A 23,803-nucleotide genomic window follows, 5' to 3' on the forward strand; every position below is an offset into this window, starting at 1 on the left:
CTCAGCCTCAACGACAAAAGGGACGATGAATCTTCTTTAACTCAATGATGAATCTTCTTTTTTTTTACTCCTTGCCAGTTGTTAATTGGTACAAGCCAAGTCAAGTTGCATCTAAAAAAAAAAAAAAAAAATCCCTTCTCGCTTTTTATTGATATTACCGGATTCTGCCAAAAGGCAGGTGGACAGTTGCAGGAATTTCTGGCAATTAGTGGCGGTTATGTATGTTTAATAACAATCTTCTTTCTTCTTCATATTTCTGGACTATAGTGTAGATTGGCAAGATGGAAGCTCTATCTTATAAAGAAAAACAAAAACATTGAAAAATCTCACAAATGCATGTGCGAAAATGGATTATTAAATAAAGGTTGAAATTGTTGGCCGTAATTCAAAAATGTATGCTTAGCGTAAGCACAACACTGCTTATCACTAAATTAATACTATACTGTAGATACAGTCAAGCATTGCGTTGGCATCATCATGCTTTGGGCTATTTTTCTTCGACTGGAACTGGGGACATAGTCCGGGTGAAAGGAATTATAAACAATTTCAAATACCGGCGCAAAACCTCCAGAGTGCTGCTTGAAAAAAAAAAGTTAGGAAGCCCCAAGTACAAAATCAAAACTTGATTTATTTGGGGTTAATCAGAATCACTTAAAATGATGACAGGTGGGTGCTGACTTGCATTTAACAAGAGTTTGAATGTGATTGATTGAAGACTAATTTGTCGTTAGGTGTGAATGTTTATGATTTGTTTATCTACATGTTCTATGATAGGCTGGTGACCAAAGTGAGATGAAGTGGGACAGAAAATGGATTGTATGGATGATTAATTCTGAATAGCTCTTACTAAAAGAGGGTGTGTACACTTGTGCAACCACGGTATCCGTTGCTAATTTTTACTTCCATTCTCAAAATTATTATTTTTTTTCAATTGATTTTCACGGGAGGTGAGGTGTGAGCAGAGGCTGCATGTAGCCAATACGAGAGTGAGTGATTTACCTGACATGTCTCAAGCGTTAGAGTTTTTATTCCCAACGTAAATATAAGTGAGGATTATTCCCTCAGGCAAGCGTGTGATGATGGCACACTGGCGTCCTCAAAGTTATGATTTCTGTAATCATACACCTCTCTATTAATGTGTTCCAAATTACTCTGCTTCGCCCTGGGGGTCTTGAGATCCAACAGTGGATATTAAATCATTTTCAGACTAAAAAAAAAATTTTAAAAAATCATTAGTCGAGCTTGGTCGTTTCTTATTACCGCATGGATGTACAGCACTTGTCACTTGCAATAGCATCAATACTGTGGATTTTTTGTATTCTGGGCGAAAATAAATGTCAATATTATCATGGACGGTATGATGTGGCACAATCATATCACCAGAGGTTGCTACAAGTCTGTTAGCCGCATGAGCACCCGTCCATCATGGTTACGTCCATCGTCTGTCATGTTTTTAACCCAGCTGCCGTCATCGCTTCTGTCGGTCCGCCAGTCCGTCTATCGTCAGTCCTTAAGTGTGTCCCCTCCTCTCGTCCTCATAAAAAAAAAAAAAAAAAAAAAAAAAAATACTGTCATAGACCACTAGATGGAAAAATCAAATTTGGTTAAAATAGTAAATGGAGTGCACTATCTATCAGTGTACATCATCCAGCAGCTTCCCAAAGAGGTTCACACACACTTATTTGCCGATCTATTGAACTGTTAAAGTAGCAGCAGGTGCACGCTGATGGCTGCCGGCACCTGTTTTAACTTCTAAAATGGCATAAAGTTGAAACCTAAACAAGAATCCAGCTTTGCATTATGGCCCTCATTTGGTTCATGGGCGGATTAGAGCGCTTTGGAGTAACTCGCCACCTACTGTACAGGAAGTGTACGCAGTGTTTCCATATATGGTCAATGGAAGTAACCCTGCCAGTAAACACAAAACAGTCTTGAACACAAATAATTTCGCCAACATTTAACAGGAAATCACATCCATAAAGATTTCTATGCAAATAAATAGACATATTTAAAATATTAGTATCTATTTTGAATGTGTTTTAATTGGTGTTCTAATTACCTGCTAATTTATATTACACGATTTGGAAAGTGCTTTGTTGCAGCTCCAGCTGTTGTGAAATGCGCGATATAAATAAAGTTGTAATATATTGTATTGTACGATATATTTGTGGTGTCATAGCAAAGTGAGGTGAGTTGATTTGTCAATATAGCCTAAACTTTTTTTGAATTTCCTATTAAACCGGAAGGATGACGTAGTGCTGACTCCCGACTTAATTTTCGCAGGATTCAACGAAAAGTCAACAAGAAGTTAGAGATCAAACGGACATTTGGGTTTTAAGGACTTTGTTCCATTTGGAATGTATTTGACTTGTTGTCCTCTCATGTTGAATGTTACTTGTGCGTTGTATTAGAACACCCCTGGGTTGTATGCCCCGAGAAGCAGAATTAGACAATTTTAGGAGATTTTTTAAAGTTGAATGTATTTCTTATGTACAGACCTGGGTAGCATGTGGTGGCCATCCTCTTTGTGGGATTTTCTCCAAAACATGGACTGAGCTCTTCAAATGCTTAAAAAAAATCCTCTGTAACATATAAATTCATCAAAAAAAAAAAACAACTGACTGCTGAAGTACCATACATGACCTCTTCTACTGTCCACACTGCTTTTCTCCCTAATTATCTTTCATTTGCTCTGGTTAAGTCGACTTTTTAGGGCATTTGAACTATCACAATCATTTTGATCTGTGACCGTCTCGGAAATTTAGGCCTGAATGAGTAACCCGTGAATATTTGGAACTAAAACTTTACATTTCAAAATTCTTGCTGCGTTGGACTCAAGTTGAAGTGTCCATTCCAACCAAACTCAGCATTTTGACAGACTGTCATTTTTGAGAAATCTTGTCACGGTGCTATTGTGAGACAAGGTTGGCAAGGAACTAATTAAAAATGAATGCTTTGTGCATGTGTGAACTGGTTCTTAGTGTGCTAATTGTGTTTTCCAGGTGTCTCCGTGCGAGAAATGCCGATGTGAGCCCAACGGAGAGGTGCTGTGTTCTGTGTCAGCTTGCCCTCAGACAGAATGTGTGGACCCGGAATATGAGCCGGACCAGTGCTGTCCGATCTGCAAGAGCGGTAAGTTAGAGGATGTTCTGTTCAACTGCAAGATTTCAGATTTTGATTTGTCCAGTTGAACACTTGAGCCAGTGTACGTTCATCGAATAAAAACCCCTCTGCACATGTGGCTAAAATGCACCTAAAAAAATTACCTGAAGGCTGATGGCACAGAAAGCTGACAAACCCATGTTGTGCACGTTATGGCCATCACACGCAAGTTTTGCAGTGTTTCTATTGGTCGAATCTTTTCAGTTCTTTCATTTTCTTCAAATGTCATGCTTACGCTCTGACGTTGAGCCTGTTCACGTGTAGGGATGCGGCACTTAAATGCATGCACATGGACTCAACACAAGTCGAGTATATGAAAAGACATAAACAACAATGTCGATGCAAAGCTGCAGTAATATAACTCGTTTTTAGTCGAGACGACATATTTGCATGCGAGTCCTGTATTGTTTTTTTCTACATTATATTGCTCAATATTTTTTAAATTCATTATTTAAAGGTTTTTACTGCGACTTCAATGCTATTTTTCATCTGTCTGTAGGGTTTCACATTAGGCGTTTGCATCAAGCTAAGTAAGTGGACAAAGCGATGTATTTGTTTAGCTTTCCAATAATCCTTTTCATTTTTTTGTTAGTTCACCCAATACACAAGAGTCTTTGTAACAAACTGTTATCTGCTGAACGTCACACAGCATTCTCAGAGAGGATAGAATAGTGTAGTGTATAAAAGGCTGGGAAAGTGGTATCTGGTGTTGTAATTTCAGAGAAAGTACAAATCGGAGCACAGGTGTGCAATATCAGAAACGATAATGACATATTTATCAGAAAATTCCTATTCCTGTGGTGTCCTGCTGTTTTACTTGAACGTGTGAAGCGCGTCTTCCGAGACATTTCCCATTTTCAAAATACCTTTAGATATCATCTGTGATGCTACAGAAACAAAGTTCATGTGGCTTCACGATACCCACAAAGCGTAGTTTAAAAAAATAACTTTAATCTTGCGTTCATTGCATGAATAATGCATGTTCTCTTTTGAAAAGTTAACCCTGAAAAATATTAATAGTACAATGAACTGTATGTGTGTGCACGCATGTGTGTGTGCGTGCCTTTGTGTAATAACTTTTCAAAGGTCATGCATGGCATATGGCTCATCAGTCATGTGTCTTTCCACATTTTTGACAAATTATTCTTCATTCTAAGCTAATTTCAAAGAGAGGCTGCAGCATTTGTTCAGGGGTAAACTTATGCCTCAATGTGCCGTGCTACCACAAGTCGAGGTACTGCACACTCATATTTCGTTGTTGGGGAGGGGGGGGTCTGCATTGGCCCATTTGAGAAGAAATCATGCAGCTCAGTCATTTCAAGTCAAATTTGTTTCCAATGATTTAGGACAGCTTGTGACACGATTGCAATTCAATGTCGATATGTCATCAACATTGCTTCCTTCAGCAAATGACTAAAATGATACAGTATATATCGCTGAGTTATTCAGCCAGATGAAGACGACATGGAATATGTTGCACACAAAAAGACAGTTGTCGCATAACAGCACTGCTTGAATCCCTTCAGAGTTCAGAGTAGAAAAGAAATTATTGCGTTATCATGATGGCACCGAGCTTCATCTTCACGGGAGAAATTTTCAACTGAAAATATTTAACCGAATGGCTTTGAAAAGAGATCTTGATTACATTTCCAACCAAGTGAATTAAAGTAGACAAAAAACATTTACAATGTGCGCAGAAATTACTGTTGGTGACGTCTTATCATCAAAATACAAATTAAAAGTATCAGTAGTAGACGATCATATTTATCTGCTGTATTTTGGCAGACAACATGATGATGGTTTGTTCAGTTGTGAAATCTGCACATGCTGAGACTGCTTTGTGTTGCATTTGGGCAGTGCGCCATCTTTTCTCCTTTGGATCGAACAGATTTACTGAGCTTTGGCTGTACGCACATCTGTTTGGAGACAGATGTGGCCTGGGTGTAAAATAATATTCAAAATTGCCACCAAGCCTTCATGCTCTTTCAGCCGAGAAGGATATGCTGCGTTGCGATGGATTCCAACCATATTACCATAAGCTTGAGTTCAATGTATCGAAGACAGCAAATTACATGAACACTGCTGTTTCACTGCTGTTCCTGAATCAGAAATTGTGAGACTTGTCACTTTACAGCATACGGTTGTACTAGGTTACAAGCGTGTGGAAATATTTGACCAAAAATTAGGCTACCATTTGCAATTAAAGCACAATTCCAATAAAAATGTGAAACAGAAAGCTTTTTTTTTTTTTATCTCCTATCTTACAACTCACTATGCTATATAACCCAAGATGAGACTTTCCCGCTCACTCATTGAAGAAAAAAAAACATGCTCGGCACTCATTTATTACAAAAACGACAGTGCGGTAGTGAGTTATAGTTTTTGTTTCTTTCTATGCCAGTTTGTCAAAATATATCTCCATGTGCGGCGCGAAAAAGGTTGGAGACCACTCTACTTTGCTAACAAAAAACGTCATTGATAAAATACCAATGACATCACCGATTAATTGATTTCGACTTGACTACAAGAAACCTGAAGTCGTTTAATCCCTACTTTGTTCATCTATGTGGAATTGAGGCAGCGTGTTTATTTTATTCATAAATCAATTTATATGTTGATTCCGTCACTTACAGTGATGCCGAACTTCTTGCTGCTGTCATTCAAAGTAGATCTGTGACAAGAAATAGCACCGTATTAAATGATATAATCTGTTCATATACCCTGTAGCCAGTGAGACAGGAAATTATACCAGGCAGACAGCGAGCTCTGTAATTAACCGTGCAGCACCACCAACAAGCCAAGTTTAAAACAATGAACACACACAATGCATCTTAAACGTACAATGAAGCCATCCAGAACCAAAGTGAGCCGGCCAGCCTGAAGGAATCATCAACATAAATGTGCAGACAGCAGAACACTAGAGACTACTTTTTCATTGGATTCTATGACATTTTAAGGATAGTAAAGATTGTGTGCTGTTGTGATTTAACCTTACATCAAGTCAATCATTCAGGAAGAGGTTTAGACACCGTTTATGTTAATAATGTGAAAAAAGTATTAAAAGGATATTGAACATCATTAAAAATTGGGTGTGATGCACTGCAAAGAATTTAAATTAATGAGTAAATATTGTGTACACATACGGGCACTTTTCTTCATAGGCTGGCTGGTCCTGCGACTTATACTCAGAAGTGACTTGTACATGGGGAAAAAAAAAAGTTCTTTACATTAGACATTACACACAGTATGTGTTAAATACAGAAATTATATATATATATATATATATATATATATATATATATATATATATATATATATATGCATATATAGTTAAAAAAAATCTAAACAAATGCTTGTCAACATTGATTAAATGATTTGTGCTCTCCGTGAGTTTTAAACTATCACACCATTGACATCACTAATGCTTCTTTTTCTTCTTAATTTTAGCTGCCCTTTAAGCGCAGAACTGTCCAATGCTGAAGCACACTGCAAAACCCTGACACTGGCTGTATTACTTGTACTTTTAGAGTACGCCAAGACAATCATGGCGTCTTAAGTGGGCGGGGAAGGATGAGCTAGCCACTGCTGTCAAGGCTCTTATCTGAAATTCTCTTTGAAATTGTTTTTTTTTTTTTTTTTACTGGTACTATATTTATTTTTTATCTTAAAAATTTAGACCCCAAAAAGCCCGAAGAGACACACAGACTCACGCATACAATTAGTCATGCTGTCCGACATTCCCACACTCCATCACATATAGTACAATGTAATTTTAAAACAGGGGGTGTAGAGTTTTGATAAAAATGGCAGCTTATTATTTCTTCTATTTTTTTTCCTGATATCACTCTTTGTAGCATGTGCCTGATAGGATGCACTAAATTGAAAGTGGCATTTGGAGTTTGAAATCGTGCGCATTTTCTCCCAAAAGTACAATGAGTCATACTGAATACCATCTGATATCTCCCCAGAGCCAAAACACTGATCATTGCTTCTTTGCCAACAAATGTAATGCCCCTTTACTTGTGACACGCTATCATTATCTTTGTTGTGGATTTATTACCATTTGCTTTCTTGCAAGTGAAAGGATTTTCGATTAGTTTCCAATTTAGTCAGTCTTGTCAAATTTAGGGTTCTTTGCAAGAACTATTCATTGCCAGTGCTTTGAAGCTTCATTGGACCAAACTGTAATAAACTTCAAGTCTAAATGTTATTCACTATTATCCTTCATCAACAACAAGCAAAACAAACTATATGAAACAATATTATCACAATCATTGTGACCAAAATTGTATTAGTTCATAGAACTAAGCAGAGAAAACGAAAATGAATTTTCAAGCATGCACAACCTTGGACGAAAAAATGAGTGGTGGGATCAAAAAATATATAATAATAATAATAATCAACTGCAAATTGTAGTCAGAGATGGCTTTATTTGTCCCTAATGTACTTTAGACTGTGATTTAGATTAATTTTATTTGATCCGTGATTCCTATAAAAACTAAATTAATTTCCCCATGAATTGTAATTTGTAGCTATAACATTAAAAATCACCTGTTGCTGAACTTGACTTAATTTTCAAATATTACTAAAAAAATATTATATTACATGTTATTTTTATTATGAAAACCTGCTGTGCAAGCAAAAAAAACAAGGTCAGGTTCACAATCAGTGTAAAAAATGAATTAGGAAAATGTACATGGACATCTGATTAAAATGTTTCCTAAAAACTTGTAACCAGAGGCTGCAATAAATTCGTCACATTTTTTTCATTTAAATATTTTATTAACATTATTTTTCAGAGCAATTAACAGTGCTTTTTCGGTTGGACCAGTCGATGAATATGGGAACTATTCCATCCTAAATGTTTCTTATCTATAAGTACACCACTAGATTAATTATATATTTATGTAACAATTGATCAAAATAAAACACACATTGTTCCTTTCTCATGCTTTAGAAGTCTGTCATTGTCAAGTTTTGCGTGATGGTTGAGGGAGAGCAGGACCCAAATGCAGGGAACCGAGGCAAGGGAAACTTAAAGGGTATTAAATTGACAAAAAAAAAAGACAAACAAGGAACTTGGAAAAAAAAATTCTAAAGTAGGAAAAAACAGGGACAAAGAAAACACGACGACTTTACTTAACAAGACAGGCAGGAAGACACTGACGGACAATGAACCAACAAGAAGAGAAAGCAAACAAGGAACTAAATACAAACAAATTAACAAGACAACGAGGAGCACCTGGACAAGACAGAAAGGGTTGGAAGGAAGTGCAGCTTTGGGAAACAAACAGGTGGACACAATGAACATGACGAGACACACCAAACACAAGGAAAAAAAACATGACACTAAATAGTAAACCAAAATCAATAGACAGATCATTGTAGTGATGAATTTAAGTAGTATCTAAAATGTATGAAATGTAATCAGATATGTGAAATAAAAAAAAAAAATCGCATGAAGATATGAGACTACAACATTTATTTGATTATTGACAATGTATAAAAGAAACAATAAAGTAAAAGCATGAAAACACATAACTGTCATTTCAAATATTATATTTTATTGCCAAATGATGAATAAAATAGCAAAGTCAACCAACAAGTTTGCAACTTAATCTTTTACTGCCGCGGACAGAAATGTAATGCAGGGAATTAATTCTGCTTGCAGCTACACAGCAGCTGTTTAGTTGCTGTATATTTTGAACCCAGGTAAACAGAAGTGATGGCGTCATCGATGAACTTTTATTGACATCCAGTAACTAAACTTCATTTCACTTTGTCTTTTATTCATGATGCTTCCTTAAAGGTGAGAATTAAAATGGTAATAGTCGTCACATTCCACCGACCCGCTGTTAATCACACGGAATTCTACTTGCATCAGAAAAGGGGAAAATCTTTCACCCAACACAGTAATTTGTGCAAAATAAGGTTATCGGCGGTCATTGATGTCGCCCTGCTAGCATATGCTGTTTAAATGTAGCAGATGTTAATAGCTTGTAGGAAATGTGTCACATCAAAGCTCATCTCATTAATGGCAAAATAACAAATTCCTCATCCAGGGGTGCATTACCACTGAATGAGTAAATCACAGTCGCTGTACCGATGTTGAAAAGTAAGGTGCACAGACAAAGTGAAATAAATGAAAGAAAGGTTGTAACGCAAGTACCCAAATGAGATTCCCATTTCAACATATCTGCTATCTGTGTGATTTAGCCACTCTGCGTTTTGGCTTTTGATCACTTTCATCGCTAAATACAATAAAGTATTGCAACGTTTGATGGGTTCATCAATTATGCGCTGGCATTATCGTGGCCTTTTCAGACATGCAAAATCAATGCCTATGGCAGGGTCCCCTTTCTCAGATGTGGTATTCGGTCGTTATGCATGGAGACATTTGGAGAAGAGCCAGGGGATGAAGATGAAAGTGTGAGGTATCGCCGACATCTCGCCCAGACAGTTGTTCATGAATATCAAAGAACTGCTGTGAATGGAGGCAGGTTCTCTGCAATATACTCTTCTTACAGCCTTTTACCTATAAAGTTTGTGAATGACATTTTGTTGGATGCTGTCAAGTTAAATTTAGTGATTCGTAAAAAGAACATCAGTGTACAATGCAATTAAAAGACGGAAATAAGTGGTATCAAACATTCCTAGTATTATGCAGGTATATGTATATATATATATATATATATTGGAGGCATACAACAAAGCAATAGATAGATAGATAGATGGATAGATAGATAGCGGAAGTGGATGGATGGATGGATTTTTATGGACAGGTGATGCATTGAAGAGGTCAGGTTCGGTGGGGTCGGTGTTTTATCTCTCTTTGCAGTTGTCGCTGCTCGTTTACCTGTGGGAGTTTGTTTACCTGCCGGTTGAGTAGAAGCACCTTTGGCTAAAGGGGAAGTGTGGCAGCCTTTTTACTTTATTGACCTGGATTTGGCACCTCTTCTCGAAACAAGAAAACATATAGCTGGAGTTTTGGGGTTTCTAGAGAAATAATGAGCGATTCATTTTCCATGAATTGTGACATTCAGCAGAACGATGCTGTCAAAAAAAGTAACACAAGTCTGTGTTGTGGGTTTAGGTGTTGGATTCTTTTTTTTTTTTTTTTTTTTTTTAAACATGTCCTTGTCTGGCTATTTGGTCATGCAGTATGGCCATTTTGCATAGCTTTTTAAATGTATATCAAAACTGTTTTGCTGGGCAACAGTGCAAATTGATATACTCCCTTTGTTATTTATGAGATGTTTGAGATGTTTCTTGGAGATAGAGTCAGCCAGAGCAAGGTTAGAGTGAGGAGAGAACAGAGAAAAAAAAAAAAACGATTCAATGAAAACATAACAAGAGCACATGACACCAATAACCTTACATAGTAGCTGGATTTTATCTATAGTAGATGTGCACTGTGCTCCATTTTATGAGGAACAGATACAACGAGTAGAAAACAGGATTGGACTGAATAGGACAGGAGAGGGGTAACGAACCAGGCAGGGCTAAAGGTTTGTCGTGGGTGTTGTTATGCCGTGTCAAAACCCCAACACGGAACTTGGGTGAAATGGAAGGTTTGTCCAGGAAGTTACCATAATATGATGGCTGTGTATAGCAATTAGAGAATGGCCACACAGCACAGACTTCAAGCTCGCATGATAAGCGTCTGCTATCGTTATTATAATACAGTCAGGTTGCGCGGCCATCTGTTTGTCTATATGGCATTGTGTAACGTTACCATGGCAACCTTAGCGTTAGCTTGGGGCGACACATAAACCGATTATGATTATGATAATCAATGTGGGTTCTCTCAGCAGCTAGAAGGGTTCTACAATGGAACATAAAATAGAATCGATGCCCGGACAGCAGCAAATTAGCGTTAGTGCACCAAATGCTGTTCACATACACACAGCCCGACTCCACGCTTCTTATCAGACTTGTTGGATCCATCTGCCCTGAAGCTAGCGTGGCCTGCTAGTGGAGTCCAGGATTAAAGAGTCCAGCCATGTCTCCTTTATAACCACCACGTAGTATCGCAGTGGTCGCTCATCCGTTTTGTTGTTGAATTGGGAGTTGTCGAGAATGAATCTTGGGATGGCTGTTTTGAAGGCGTTATCATTAAGGTTAGCCCTTTGCAGCACTGTGTTTTAGTTCTTGTATTTGTATTGCTCCTTTCTGCGCCACTTTGGAAACATGGTGAAGGAGAGGTCCGCTAATCTGCAGATCTCCGTGGTACATTGAAGTCCCAGTTGCTGTCATTAAATAAACCACAGGAAGCAGTTCTGTAAATACCACTCATGAGAATGGAGGCAAAAACAAACAAACAAATAAACCAAAACGCTGCAAAAGCTACTCCCAAATCTGCTGAAACTTGAAGAGTACGGATTCGTTGCGTTTACTCACGCCACCATCTTGGCTCATCAAGCCAAGAAAATTGATTATTTTATTCACTTTTTCAATTTAAAATCAAGATTCTGCGCTATCTGCTATTTAAGGTTGTTAAAACAACCATATTGAAAGCAGAGAGGCCTCTCTCCTCATCACTTCTGCCAGTGTTCCACTCCTCTTGTCCTGTACTCTTGCAGGTTACCGTCTTACAAACCGTACAAGGAAGCAAATGGTGTTCTTTGAGACCCCAACATTAGGGTCAGCACTAATCTGTGCGAATGTGATAAATGGTCTGAACCAGAGCCAATATCACTTCAAGTACAGTAACATGAGACTTGGTGGCCCCGTTGCCAAGAGCGATAAAGGCTCATTTGAATTAAGGCAAGAATTAAGGGCCTTTTAAGATGTGGCTTGAAAAAAAAAAGAACACTATGAATGCTGTTTTTAAGTCCATTTGAAGCGACACACACACACACACACACACCCACCCCCACACGCACACACACACACAATTGAGATTGTTCAATTAACCTACCATGCATATTTTTGGAATGCGGGTGGAAACTGGACGACCCAGAGAAAACCCACATGGAGAACATGGAAACTCTACACGGGAAATCCAGAGCTGGAATCGTACCGTGCACTTCTGTACTGCGAGGCCGACATTACATTTACGCCTCTATTCCGCCGTTCCCTCCCACAACGGCGCAAAGACCCCCTTCAATCTGCGGCATTTTCGAAAAAAAAACAAAAGTAAGAAAACTCCACCCATGCACACAGTTAGACTTTGTTTTGCACTAGACTTGCGCTTGGCACGGAAACGGTTTTGTTTTATGTATTTCACTATTTGGTTGAGCGCTTTCATCATATTTCAGTATTTTACTCGGCATTTTGCACCATTGCATTAAAGTTGTGCTTGCCATAATGAGAAATGATCACATTACATGCGGTGTGCTCAATCAGAGTGCTTCTCCGCTTGTGCTTTTATGTTTTTGTGAATTCATTCTGAATGTATTTCATCGCCTCCCTTTGGATGGATGTTTTACATTACAACGCGATTGAGCTCCTTACAATGACATCAAAGCATAAAATATATTATGGGATTCAAGCAAAATCCTATTCTTACTTGGACACTTGAATGACGAAGGTAAAGTGTTTCTACCTTCATGAACAACATTGATTGCAATCGGTAGGTTGCCCTGTTTCCAGGTGGATTCATCCATAAAGATTAGTGGTGGTCTCACTGGATAAAACGTGAAAAAGAAAAGGTTATGCTGGACGCAGTACAGACACTCTAAGCTATTAATATCTTGAATTCATTTATTCATATTTTTGTTATATTGGTCCCTCTCATTTTTTTATCCTTACACATCAGTGACACTTTTATTCTGCATTTCTTATGCAAATGCACTCGAGAAGTCCATTAGGATGAGTGATTTCAGCGACTTTTCTCTCTGGATAATTGAGATCTGTTGGTTTTCTTTTTCTTTTTTTTTTTTGAATGATGAGATGTGAATGTTTGAATGTGTCATCTCTTCCGTTACATGATGTGATGCTGCTTTCAAGCTACAGGTGCTAATGGCATATCATTTCCACATGCTGCCTTTGTCACCTCTTAACAAACTGGAGTGAATGTCTGGGTGTACACGTACAGTCCATTTGTCTGCGCGAGTGTTATTGAAAAGCTCTTGTCGTACCGAGTTTGCTGCACAGAAAAGGCACCGAGTGATCCAGATGAGGCCTGTGTATTAATGAAGCCATGACAAACGAATAAAAGGGTGATAAAAACGGATGTGCAATGCATGCGCCGATGCCACTAGAAGTGTTTCGCAGTCTAATCATGATGAAGTTTGACGTTTGCTTCATAACATTATTGCCCTTGCAAATCTTTGATACACTTTACTTGAGAAACTGTTGTAAGGACCCCTAATGATGATGAATCAGGAACGACAGCAGTCCTCGGCCTCAGGATGAGCTGTTCCCCAGCAGGGGTGTCTGCTGGCATCTAAAGGACTTATGAATGTGTTAAAGCTGACATTTTGACAGGCTGTTCGCATTGATTGATGTGCTAGCAGCTCACTTCCTCTGGGTGCTGACACCCAATGAAATGCGGCGGCTGCGGCGGGGCGGAGAGACCCCTCATTTTTCAGTCTCCTAATTACATAGTAATGTATGACACAGCAGCTTGAGAGCTTGTTAGTGCAAGGAATGGCTATTGTTATGCGATACCTGATGCTGCGAGAAACAATTCCTGTCGAGTTTATATTTTGTGTGGCGCTGCTGTGGAGATAATAGATGCTTTATGGCCTCTTATTTTCTTCCTGGAGGCTGAAGACAAAAGAACCTTCAGAAGACAACAGCCATCCCAATACGTGGACAACAAAGAAAATTCTGGTGAAGTGATGTCTGCTAGGGCCTATCAATATAATTTCCATAATTTTAGCAAAGCTGTCCAATGGGATTGCTGCACATGCATTTTCATGTGTTCAACTCCCCCATTGGCATTTTAAAGGATATTGTGCAGTAGACAAATGGTAATTGGGCTGTCACTTGTATAACGCTTTTCTACCTACGGTACTTTCAAGAAATTGAAAATGCATGTGCAGCAATCCCATTGGACACTAAAGCCAATTTCACTCAAGAAGTAAATCGCCATCCACGTAAATGCCTGAAAGCTACTACCACTTTCAGCACCTTGTAATTGTAGAGGGCAAAGGTCATTCGTATTCATTTTGTGATGTCTGAATATATTTGATATATTAAAAATATTTACGCATGTATACATTGTTTTTACTGCCGCTATATTTCTTTATTTATTTATTTTAAAATTTTGCTCATTTCTTTGGTACTTTCTGTTCAATTTGTGCTTGAGGCAAGTTCAGGAAAGAAGAATAAATATTTTTAAAGAAATTGCTTTATTGGCATTTACGAGTATCACCGAAGAGCTTGGCGGCATGGTTAGCACACCCGCTAGGCGAGAGGTGGAGTACTCCCTGAACTGGTTGCTAGCCATCCACAGCAATGTACTTATTACAGAATCAGAAAGTAAGAAAACCAGGAGAATCGCTAATTAAATCATGTTTGTCTGTTAATGTCAGAAATGGTTGGTTCAAGCTATGGAGGGCGACCTGCTTGCGAATCACATTTAATTGTGTATCAGGTGGTAAAGGTGTACTCATCTAACAAGCATAAGATTTGAAACCGAAGCAGAAGCGGCAAAAGCTGATTCTTCGCTTTCATTTGCAAAGATCACCGTTCCATGCACTACAATGACAACTGAGCTTAAAAATAATTTGAAAAATCTTTGCTTCATCGATTAAATTGCTGCAGAAATCCATCTAATTTGACTACATTGGTCAAAGATCTGGTTTAACGATAAAGATAAAGATAAAGATTTATTAGTCCCACAATAGGGAAATTTGAGAAATTACAAATTTAAAGATATAGTAAAAAAAATAACTTGGCTAACAAACATTTATCGATCTGATTTGGTATGATGATGCTTAAAGAAATAGAGCGACTGACCTGCTGTGATGTAATATTATTTATTAATTTTATTCCACAGAACGCAGAAATTTGCTTTTGAAATGTCTCCTCAACTATTTGAACAAAAACAGCATCTCTTTCCGAAAACCCATTGAAATTACAAACATAATTAATGACCAAGGCAATACTTGTCTGAACAGAGAACTCTAGTACCTTCATTAAAAAAAAAAAAATGCTTAGACGCCTTTCTACTTGGAGTATGGTGACCCAGGCCTTTAAAAAGAAGTCTTTGGAGACACTAACATTATTTTATGGGATTTGGCTCATTCTACATTTTAATAGCTATATTTTCAATGTTTTTGATTATTGTAGTAAAAAAAATATGGATCCCTTGTCTGATGCTAAAAGCAAAACGCTTCTCTGCATAAAACAAGGGCGGCCACTCATTGGTCTCAAGAGGCTGTTAATGGCAGTGAAAAGCGTCATCCTTTGGATGATTCATGGTAGTTTGGGGAAAATGTCAGAGTGTAAATTCCACCTTTTAAATGGCCCTGGTGAAAACTTTGATGCATCCTGTAAAATGTCTTCTGTATTGGTTTGCTTCTGATTACTGCCGGTCAGAAAAGGGCACTGCATGGCACCTACAGTATTACAAACCTTATCGCAAGATATGAAATTTGTGTGTCTATTATATTATGTTCCTGCCCTTTTCATTCTCATGCCATTACATGATTTTGGGACAGAGTTGGAGAGCATATTTTTTCACTGTGACGCTTGATGCTGTGGTTGCTTGCGGTCTGTTTGTCTTTGACTGCACTCTGGCTTGCTCAGGAAAAGTCTATTGTATGTGGCCTACTGCAATGTATGGCGGATTGTTACAAAATGCTCATCCAATATGGAAAAAAAAAAACATTGCACCCTTGAACTGTGGGTACTGTGAAGTGCTAACAGTGTGATAAACACTTCTGAAATGACGCATTTTCACAAATGACCTTTAATTATGTTATTATTAATAATTCATGCTATTCATCTCCGAGAAGACACTAGCCAATTTAATCTTTTTTCCTCATAATTATCCAAAATGACTTAACAAGGTAGAAAATTAATAAATCTGTCAATCTGATTTTTTTTTTAATATATATAAATCACTGCAATTTCAAATGATCAAACGGACACCATTCCTCGGAAATCACAATATCTCATGCCTGGTGAGCTATTTTTAGAACAGGCATGTGGTCCTAAGGGGCGACCTGGTGCCTAGAGTAGGGCTGTCACTGTTGAATATTATAAGAATTGGTCGATTAATCGGATACACTTTAATGCAACATAAAATATTCTGTTCATTTTGTAATTCAATTTTATTTTGCTATAAAATTGTATTTTGTAATAAAATTGGATTACAATGTAAATTATTCCCAGATTACTGTTTATTAACCAATTATTAATAGAATATTAAAAGACTAAAACTAAAAGACAAGCAGTGTCACACTAGAAGGACTGCTGTATTCGCCAACCTTTATGAAACTGACTCAGTTTTCCAAAGTAAAAGCAGATGTTTTCAATTCTTATTTTGATTAAACACAAAATATAATCAGTCTTGTTTCATGAAGGACTGCAGAAACCAGAGAATAATTACTGATAAGAGGCTGAAATCAGAAGATTCAGAAGATTCATGTGAAACAATGCCTGAAAATGATCACGCGATTATTAAATGGTTGTCGATTAATTTGGTAATCATATAATTTTGACACCTCTACCATAGAGTATCTGTATTTTGTATTAACTTTTCTTTTGCATGTTTTATCAAGTAACTATCTTTTAATCTTTATGGACGAAAGATCCAGCTGTACACAGGCAGTGCACTTTTTTTACCAAGGTCCTTCATGGGAGCAGAAGCACAACAAGACATGGGACTATTCTGAAGAGCCTTGATCTAAATCCTACTGAACATCTGGGCAAACAGCTGAAACATGCAGTCTGTAGAAAACAGCTGGAGCAGTTTGCTCACGAGGAGTGGGACAAAATACCTGTCAGATTACATTTCGTATACCATAAATATTTCCATGCCAGCTTCTCAAGTTTTTTTTTTTTTTTTTATATCTGCTGGGCCACAAAAAAATAAAGCAATTCCTGACTTCCATTAGTTGATTTTCGTCCATCCAACTCTTTACGATAGGCCTCAAAAAGGATGACGTTGAGCTGGACGTTGAACTACTTTGGGCAAGATGTGTAGGTATTCCCTGCACTGGTTAAAATCATTCCATAAAATTAATTGCCCCACTCACACGTATGGGCAATTCTTCAATTAAACGAACACTAGAAAGTCCACACAATTATGAAAAGAACAAGCAAACTCCACACAGCCTGAAACTAGATTTGACCTTAGTACCACTAGACTTTGAGGCAGATATCCTAAACTCAATTACAATGTGTGGTCAATGTTTAATTTCCGGTCAATATTTAATATGACCGTTGTTGGTCTTTAGTTATTTCAGCATTGAAATGTTGATTTTTTTTTTTCTATTTTAAACGTAAGGGTAGGGGAGACTGAGGTAGTTTCTGGATGTTGGCCCCCAGACCCTGACAAACAATCTGATTTAGTGTCAATACAGTACCATGAAAATGCACTCTCTTCTAAAATTCTTAATTTTTTGCATAGTTTCCCCACTTCACCGTTTAAGATCACCAAACAAATGTAGAAAACAGAGTTGAGCTGAGATATCTTAAGTAAACATTAAATGCCGTTTTTAAATCATGATATGATTCATTGAGGGGCAAAAAATATTCATACCTACCTGACCCTGTGTGCAAACGTACTTGTCTCCCTTGTTGAATCAGAAATTTACTGTGACAATTTTAATTTAATTATATAATAATAATAATATAATAATAGAACCTTTATGATTAAATGAAGTCGGCCATATATTTCTAAAAGCAACACTTTGCCATGATCCAAATAAATTCAAGAACAGATGAAAAATGAAGTAATTGACTTATATCAGTCTGGAAAGGGTTACAAAGTCATTCTTCAAACTTCAGGACTCCAGTAAATGATGGTTATAGCACTTATTCACAAGTTGAGGTGAACCCTACCAGAAGTGGCCATTCTCCAAAAATGACCCCAAGAGCAAACTTACAATTCATCCAGGAGGTCACAAAGAACAAAAAATTGCTAGCCTCTCTAACTTAAAAGAATTTCTTACTTTTGCAAAACACACACATATTGTTGAAAGGTATGTGTTTCGTTACATCAGCAATGGCATTTCAGAGAAATCACATTATACTAATAGTCAAATGTGATGACTGTGTGATTGACTGGGGCGGCTTTGCTAATTCAGAACTTGGATGACGTGCTGTGATTGATGGAACCAACATTTGGATTCTGCTTCAACACATCAGAAAGTCAATTTCTGAATGGCTTATAAAAGTAAAATGGTTTGGACTGGCCTAGTCAAAGTATAGAGTTGAATCTGATTGAAATTCTGTGCCATAACGTATAAAAGGCTGTTAAAACTATTTGGCAAGGACGAGTGAGCCAAAATATCTGCACAGCGATGTGACAGACTCATTGCCAGTTATAGAAATCACTTGATTTCGATTCTTGCTGCTGAGGGTGGACAAACCAGTTATTAGGTTTAGGGGGCAATCACATTTTCACACAGAGACATGTAGTGCTGGAGTTTCTCCCTTAATCATAATAATAATAATAATAATAATAAAACGTGCACTTGTGGCGACGCGGTCACACAGTGTAGAGGTCAAGGGTTCGATTTCGACTCCGCCCTTTCTCTGTGGATTTTGCATGTTCTCCCCGTACCTGCATGGGTTTCCTCCGGTACTCCAGTTTCCTCCCACTTTCCAAAAACTTTGCATGACAGGTTGATTGGACACTCTAAATTGCTCCTAGGTATGAGTGTGAGCACGAATGGTTGTTCGTCTATTTGTGCCCTGCGATTGGCTGAAGACAGCTGGGATAGGCTCCAGCACCCCCGCGACCCGAGTGAGGAGAAGCGGTACAGATAATGGATGGATGGATTTGTACTTGTGTTGTCTTTGACTAATATTTAAAGTTATTTAATGAGCTATATTTATCTGTGACAAACAAGAAATCAAGAAGTGAGGCAAACACTTCTTTTTTGCAGTACTGATCAGTTAATTTTGAGCGTAAAAACGATTTGCCAACTTTCGACAAAAAGTCATTGTATCTTACCCTCTTGAACTAAGCTGTAGCATATTGAATCAAATTGTAATCCCACTTGTTAAAATATTCCACTTGATAATGTGGTTTCTTCAAAAAGTACAATTATTAGACCTACTACTGAGTCACAATATTAGAAAGATACAAAACTGAAAATGTGAAAGTGGAAGCTCAAATTAATGAGGCACAAATAAGGAACGCACGACAAATACATGATGATTAGCTAAACTGTCAGGCCGGAAACGGTGAGAAGGAAGAAGAGAAACATTGTGAAACAAGTGTTGACTCAGAGGGCTCGGTAAAGGTTATCAAATACACAAAACAGAATACATAGCAAACAAGATTCAAGGTGATAGGATTAAAAACAAGTCCCAAAAAGACCTCAAGTGCACACATCGTTAGCATTCCTCAAACCAGGATTAAACATTTGTTGAATCAATAAGAAGATATATCTAGGTATTGGATCAATGAAAGCAACAAATTGAATCCAAATGTCACATATCCAACCCTAACTCTAAATCAAGAAAATATTCTTAATTCTTACATGAGAAATAGCGGTACACTGTCATCCACAGTGAGAACAATCCCTTTTATCGTTGATGACATGTATACATGTGGGAATGGTTAACCTTTGTCTCATCAGGCCATAAAATGCGCACACACCGACAGCACTTGTGATGAACGACATCATCTGGACGATAATTTGTCTTATTCAAATGCATAACACACCCTATCAGGGTTTATTATCATCAATTCATCATCATGACTTTACACGGATCTGATCGGCTGGGTCAAAATCGGTCGATATTTAGCAGTTCATGCAAAATCGTTCATCGACTATAATGTCATTATTCCCGCAATCTATCAATGACGTCATTGTTCTGATCAGCAAAATAAGACAGAAAACACAGGCTTGTTCACTCCGTGGTTGTTCTGTGCCGGTGTTGAGCCCAAAAGCTAATTCGTGTTGAGCCTTGTGGCACTTTGTGCTGGTCGACGGAGGCTCCACCTCCTCACTCACGACCATCCAATCACAATGTCATAGTATTCGTATCATTTGTCAATCTATGTATATATATATATATATATATATATATATATATATATATATATACATATATATATATATATATATATACATGTATATTTTTTTCTTTCATTATTTTTATTTATTTATTTTTTTGGGGGGAGGGGGCTGGTAAAAAGGCTAAAAACCACCTCCAACAAAAAATTTATGTGTGTTATTTATTTAATTTTATCTTATGTTTGATTCAAAATAACTTTCATTAGTCATATGAAGCTATGCACATTCAGCCAATCACGGATGCAACCATCAGGCAGGCGTTTTGTTTGAACTAACGGAAATGGATCAATTTTTGACAAGACGCACTAAACATTTGCTAAACGTGGATACGAGATATGCTGCGATCATGCCAAAAGTGCGTAGAGGTATTCTCACGACTAGTGTTCATTTTGTGAATGAAAACTAGACGAAAATATTTTGGCCAACGCACATTTTTCACAATTTCTGCTTCTGCAATGTCAAGCATTGTGCGCATCTCGACTGTCCTGATTTTAAAGTGATCAAGGGTAGCCGCAACGATTGGCCGGGAGTCGGCTGCCTTCCATCCCACAACAGCTTTCACAATGTCACAAACACCCTCTTTCATCAGTGCAAGTCTGAAAATATGAAAAGAAAAGAAGAAAACTCCACACTTGTGCACAGTTGTGCTGCCCTTTTGCTCGGCACAAAAATGGATGCCCAAGATGTTCAATGTTCCAACTCAACTATGCAAAGTAAAAGCCATATATCAAAAACACCCAGAAAGGGCTCCTGCTTCTCTGGGCTTCACCTGAAATAGATTGAGGTAGAATGGAAAAAGCGTACTGTGGTCTCTGCGATTGGCTGGCATCTCGTCCAAGAGTGTACCTTGCCTACTGCCCGTAGACAGCTGGGATAGGCTCCAGCATGCCCGTGACCCCCGTGAGGATAAATAGTTTGGATAATGGATGGATGGACGTACTGTGGTCCTACGGGTCCCCATTTCAAATTGCCGTTTGGACAGTCATAAGAGCAGAGATTAGAAATTATCAACGGTGCAGTACTTACAATACTACAACATTTGTGCAAAAAATGCAGATATGTTGCACCTTTTTTTAAGTGTCCATTATCAGTACATGTAGTGCAATTTTGTGTGTGCAATTATAAAGATGGTCTTTGAGTGCTTTAAAGTGTCCGTGCTGGGGAATATTGATCAACAACAGCTGTTCAAGTAGGTACACGGCTGCGGCTACAACGATCCGTGCGGTGATAATAATAATAATAATATATAAAGTTGGCAAACATGAGCATAGTGCCACTATAGAGTTTGAGTTAACTATTTCGGGTGTTAATGGCAAGAGGAAAGAAGCAGTTTGAATGTCTGTTGGTTTTGGCGTGCATGGTTCGATAGCGCCTACTTGAGGGGAGGAGCTGGAAGAGGTGGTGGACAGGGTATTGGGGATCCAAGAGAATTTTCTGAGCTCTTGTCTTGGTTCATTTCCGGATGCTGTTATTGGTCCGATTATGTGTATTGCTTTGCAGTTCTCATTTTCCATTCTTATTCTTGCCAACAGGACCCAACTGTTTTGCAGACACAACAGTGATACCGGCCGGCCGAGAGGTGAAGATCAATGAGTGTACAATCTGCTACTGCACATACGAAGAGGGCACCTGGCAGATCGAACGTCAGGCCACCTGCAGTAAGAACGAATGCCAGCGCGGTTAGAAACTGGCACGATGAGAGGAAGGTTGGCATGCAACACCAGCGCCCGTCCATGTGAACACTTGGCCTTTCACCCAGACTTCCGGACGTCAGGGTCAGCCGGCTCAGTATTTGGAGTCTGTACTAAGGCTTTTATGAAGATTTATAATCCGCACATAGAATATTTATTTATCTATGTTTTGAATTATTTATGAATATATACAAATACTGTCTAGATGTCATTATGCTGAACTAGGTACACATATTTTTATAGGCTCTGTATTTTAATAATCAGCCTCATTGACTACAAAGAAACACAAGCGAATGTATAGAACACAAGAGGCTGAAACCTCGACGTCTTCATAATTGTGACAAACTGACACCTCTTCCTTAACTGCCGTTCAGACGAGCAGCCGTCTCAATTGGAGGTAATCCGCTGGGCGCTGCTGTTCAAGGTGATCAACTACGGAGCTAAAAGTAAAGTTCAAGCTAACTCGACTGTTTTCTGACTTGTACCACTGTATGTTCTTTAGTCTGTTCGGATGTTTCAAATGTGCTTTGATTCGAAAACATTTTATTTATTATTTTGGGATCTTGGTGCTGTTTGTTCCTGTTTCAAATAAACGGCAGTCTGTGGCTCTGCGGGTGCTGGCATGATGCTTCCGATCAGCCTGTATGAAACCCAGTGCTTGTTTACTGACTACCAAATGACTAAAATATTTGGTTTCGGTGTGTTTGTGACATGGACCTCAGATATGAATAAAGTCCGTGACATTTCGGAGGATCCCTGAATGTCACACACAGCACACACGCACACCAAAACCCTTGAAAGTAATTGTGTTTCATTTCATTAAAAAAAAGATTGTGTATTTGATCAAATTCTTGTTAGCATGATATTAACCCTTTATAAGGCACCAATTAAAATACTTTGCAAATTATTTCCATAAATTGGAAACATGTGTCTGTCATTTCTTAATGATTTTTTTTTTTAATTGGTAGCATTCTATTTATTATCTTATTCAGATATGGATGGATTGTGGTGGTGCAAGCATGAAAAAAAAATTGCATGTCATCGGCCAGATCCAAATCATGCCTCCTTTTCATGTATTCAGCGAGTTTATGTGTTCAGGCTTGTTTAGGTGTTTGGTACATGTCATTTTGGATATATCTCACTTAAATATAAATCTGGCTTTCAGAGTCGTTTTTTTAATTTACAGTGAGTAAAAAGAACGCACAAGGAGGGAGGCCAGGAAGAGGCAAAATCAATCATCGGAAACAAGAATTTTAACAGTATGTTATCTAACACGGGGAAAAAAAACAATAGAAATGAAAAGCAGTCGGTAACAAACTCAGCGACATTGTGAACGAGACAGAATGCTGCACGGCAAACAGCAAAAGACAAGGGATTGATCTGACTGCTTGTGTGGGCGCTGAGCTTTAGGGGCCTGATACCGCATAGCATGGTTTCCTAAACTTTATGGAGCCAAGGCACATATTTTATATTGACCACGTTTCATTGCACACCACCAAACAAAACTTTCGCATAAAGTATAAATATGGCCGAGTGGTCTAAGGCGCCGCGTTCAGGACCCAGTCTCCCCAGGAGGCCTGGGTTCGAATCTTGGCTGCCAGGATGGCCGAGTGGTCTAAGGCGCCGCGTTCAGGACCCAGTCTCCCCAGGAGGCCTGGGTTCGAATCTCGAATTTCCCCATTGTGGGACTAATAAAGGCTATATTATTATTATTACTTAAATAATAATGGATACACAGGTTAAGTGTGCCTTTTGCCATCATGTCAAAGAGCATTGAATTGTTCTCCATTTGATGTA

At 38.2% G+C, this 23,803-nt stretch overlaps 1 protein-coding gene across 1 annotated transcript in view; it reads left to right on the forward strand.

Annotated features, from left to right (window-relative positions):
* vwc2 (von Willebrand factor C domain containing 2) overlaps window positions 1-22,923 on the forward strand; it is a 34,615-nt gene extending 11,692 nt beyond the window's left edge. The window contains exons 3-4 of the mRNA XM_088304905.1: window positions 3,003-3,132; window positions 21,848-22,923. Of these exons, the coding sequence (XP_088161031.1) occupies window positions 3,003-3,132; window positions 21,848-21,999 (282 nt within the window). The 3' untranslated portion in view covers window positions 22,000-22,923. The remainder of the gene's footprint in view (window positions 1-3,002; window positions 3,133-21,847) is intronic.
* Window positions 22,924-23,803: the final 880 nt, after the last annotated feature.

This window comes from Idiotropiscis lumnitzeri, chromosome 9 (assembly GCF_059441095.1).
Source record: "Idiotropiscis lumnitzeri isolate Australia: NSW breed Sydney's pygmy pipehorse chromosome 9, RoL_Ilum_1.0, whole genome shotgun sequence".
Lineage (NCBI taxonomy): Eukaryota > Metazoa > Chordata > Actinopteri > Syngnathiformes > Syngnathidae > Idiotropiscis > Idiotropiscis lumnitzeri.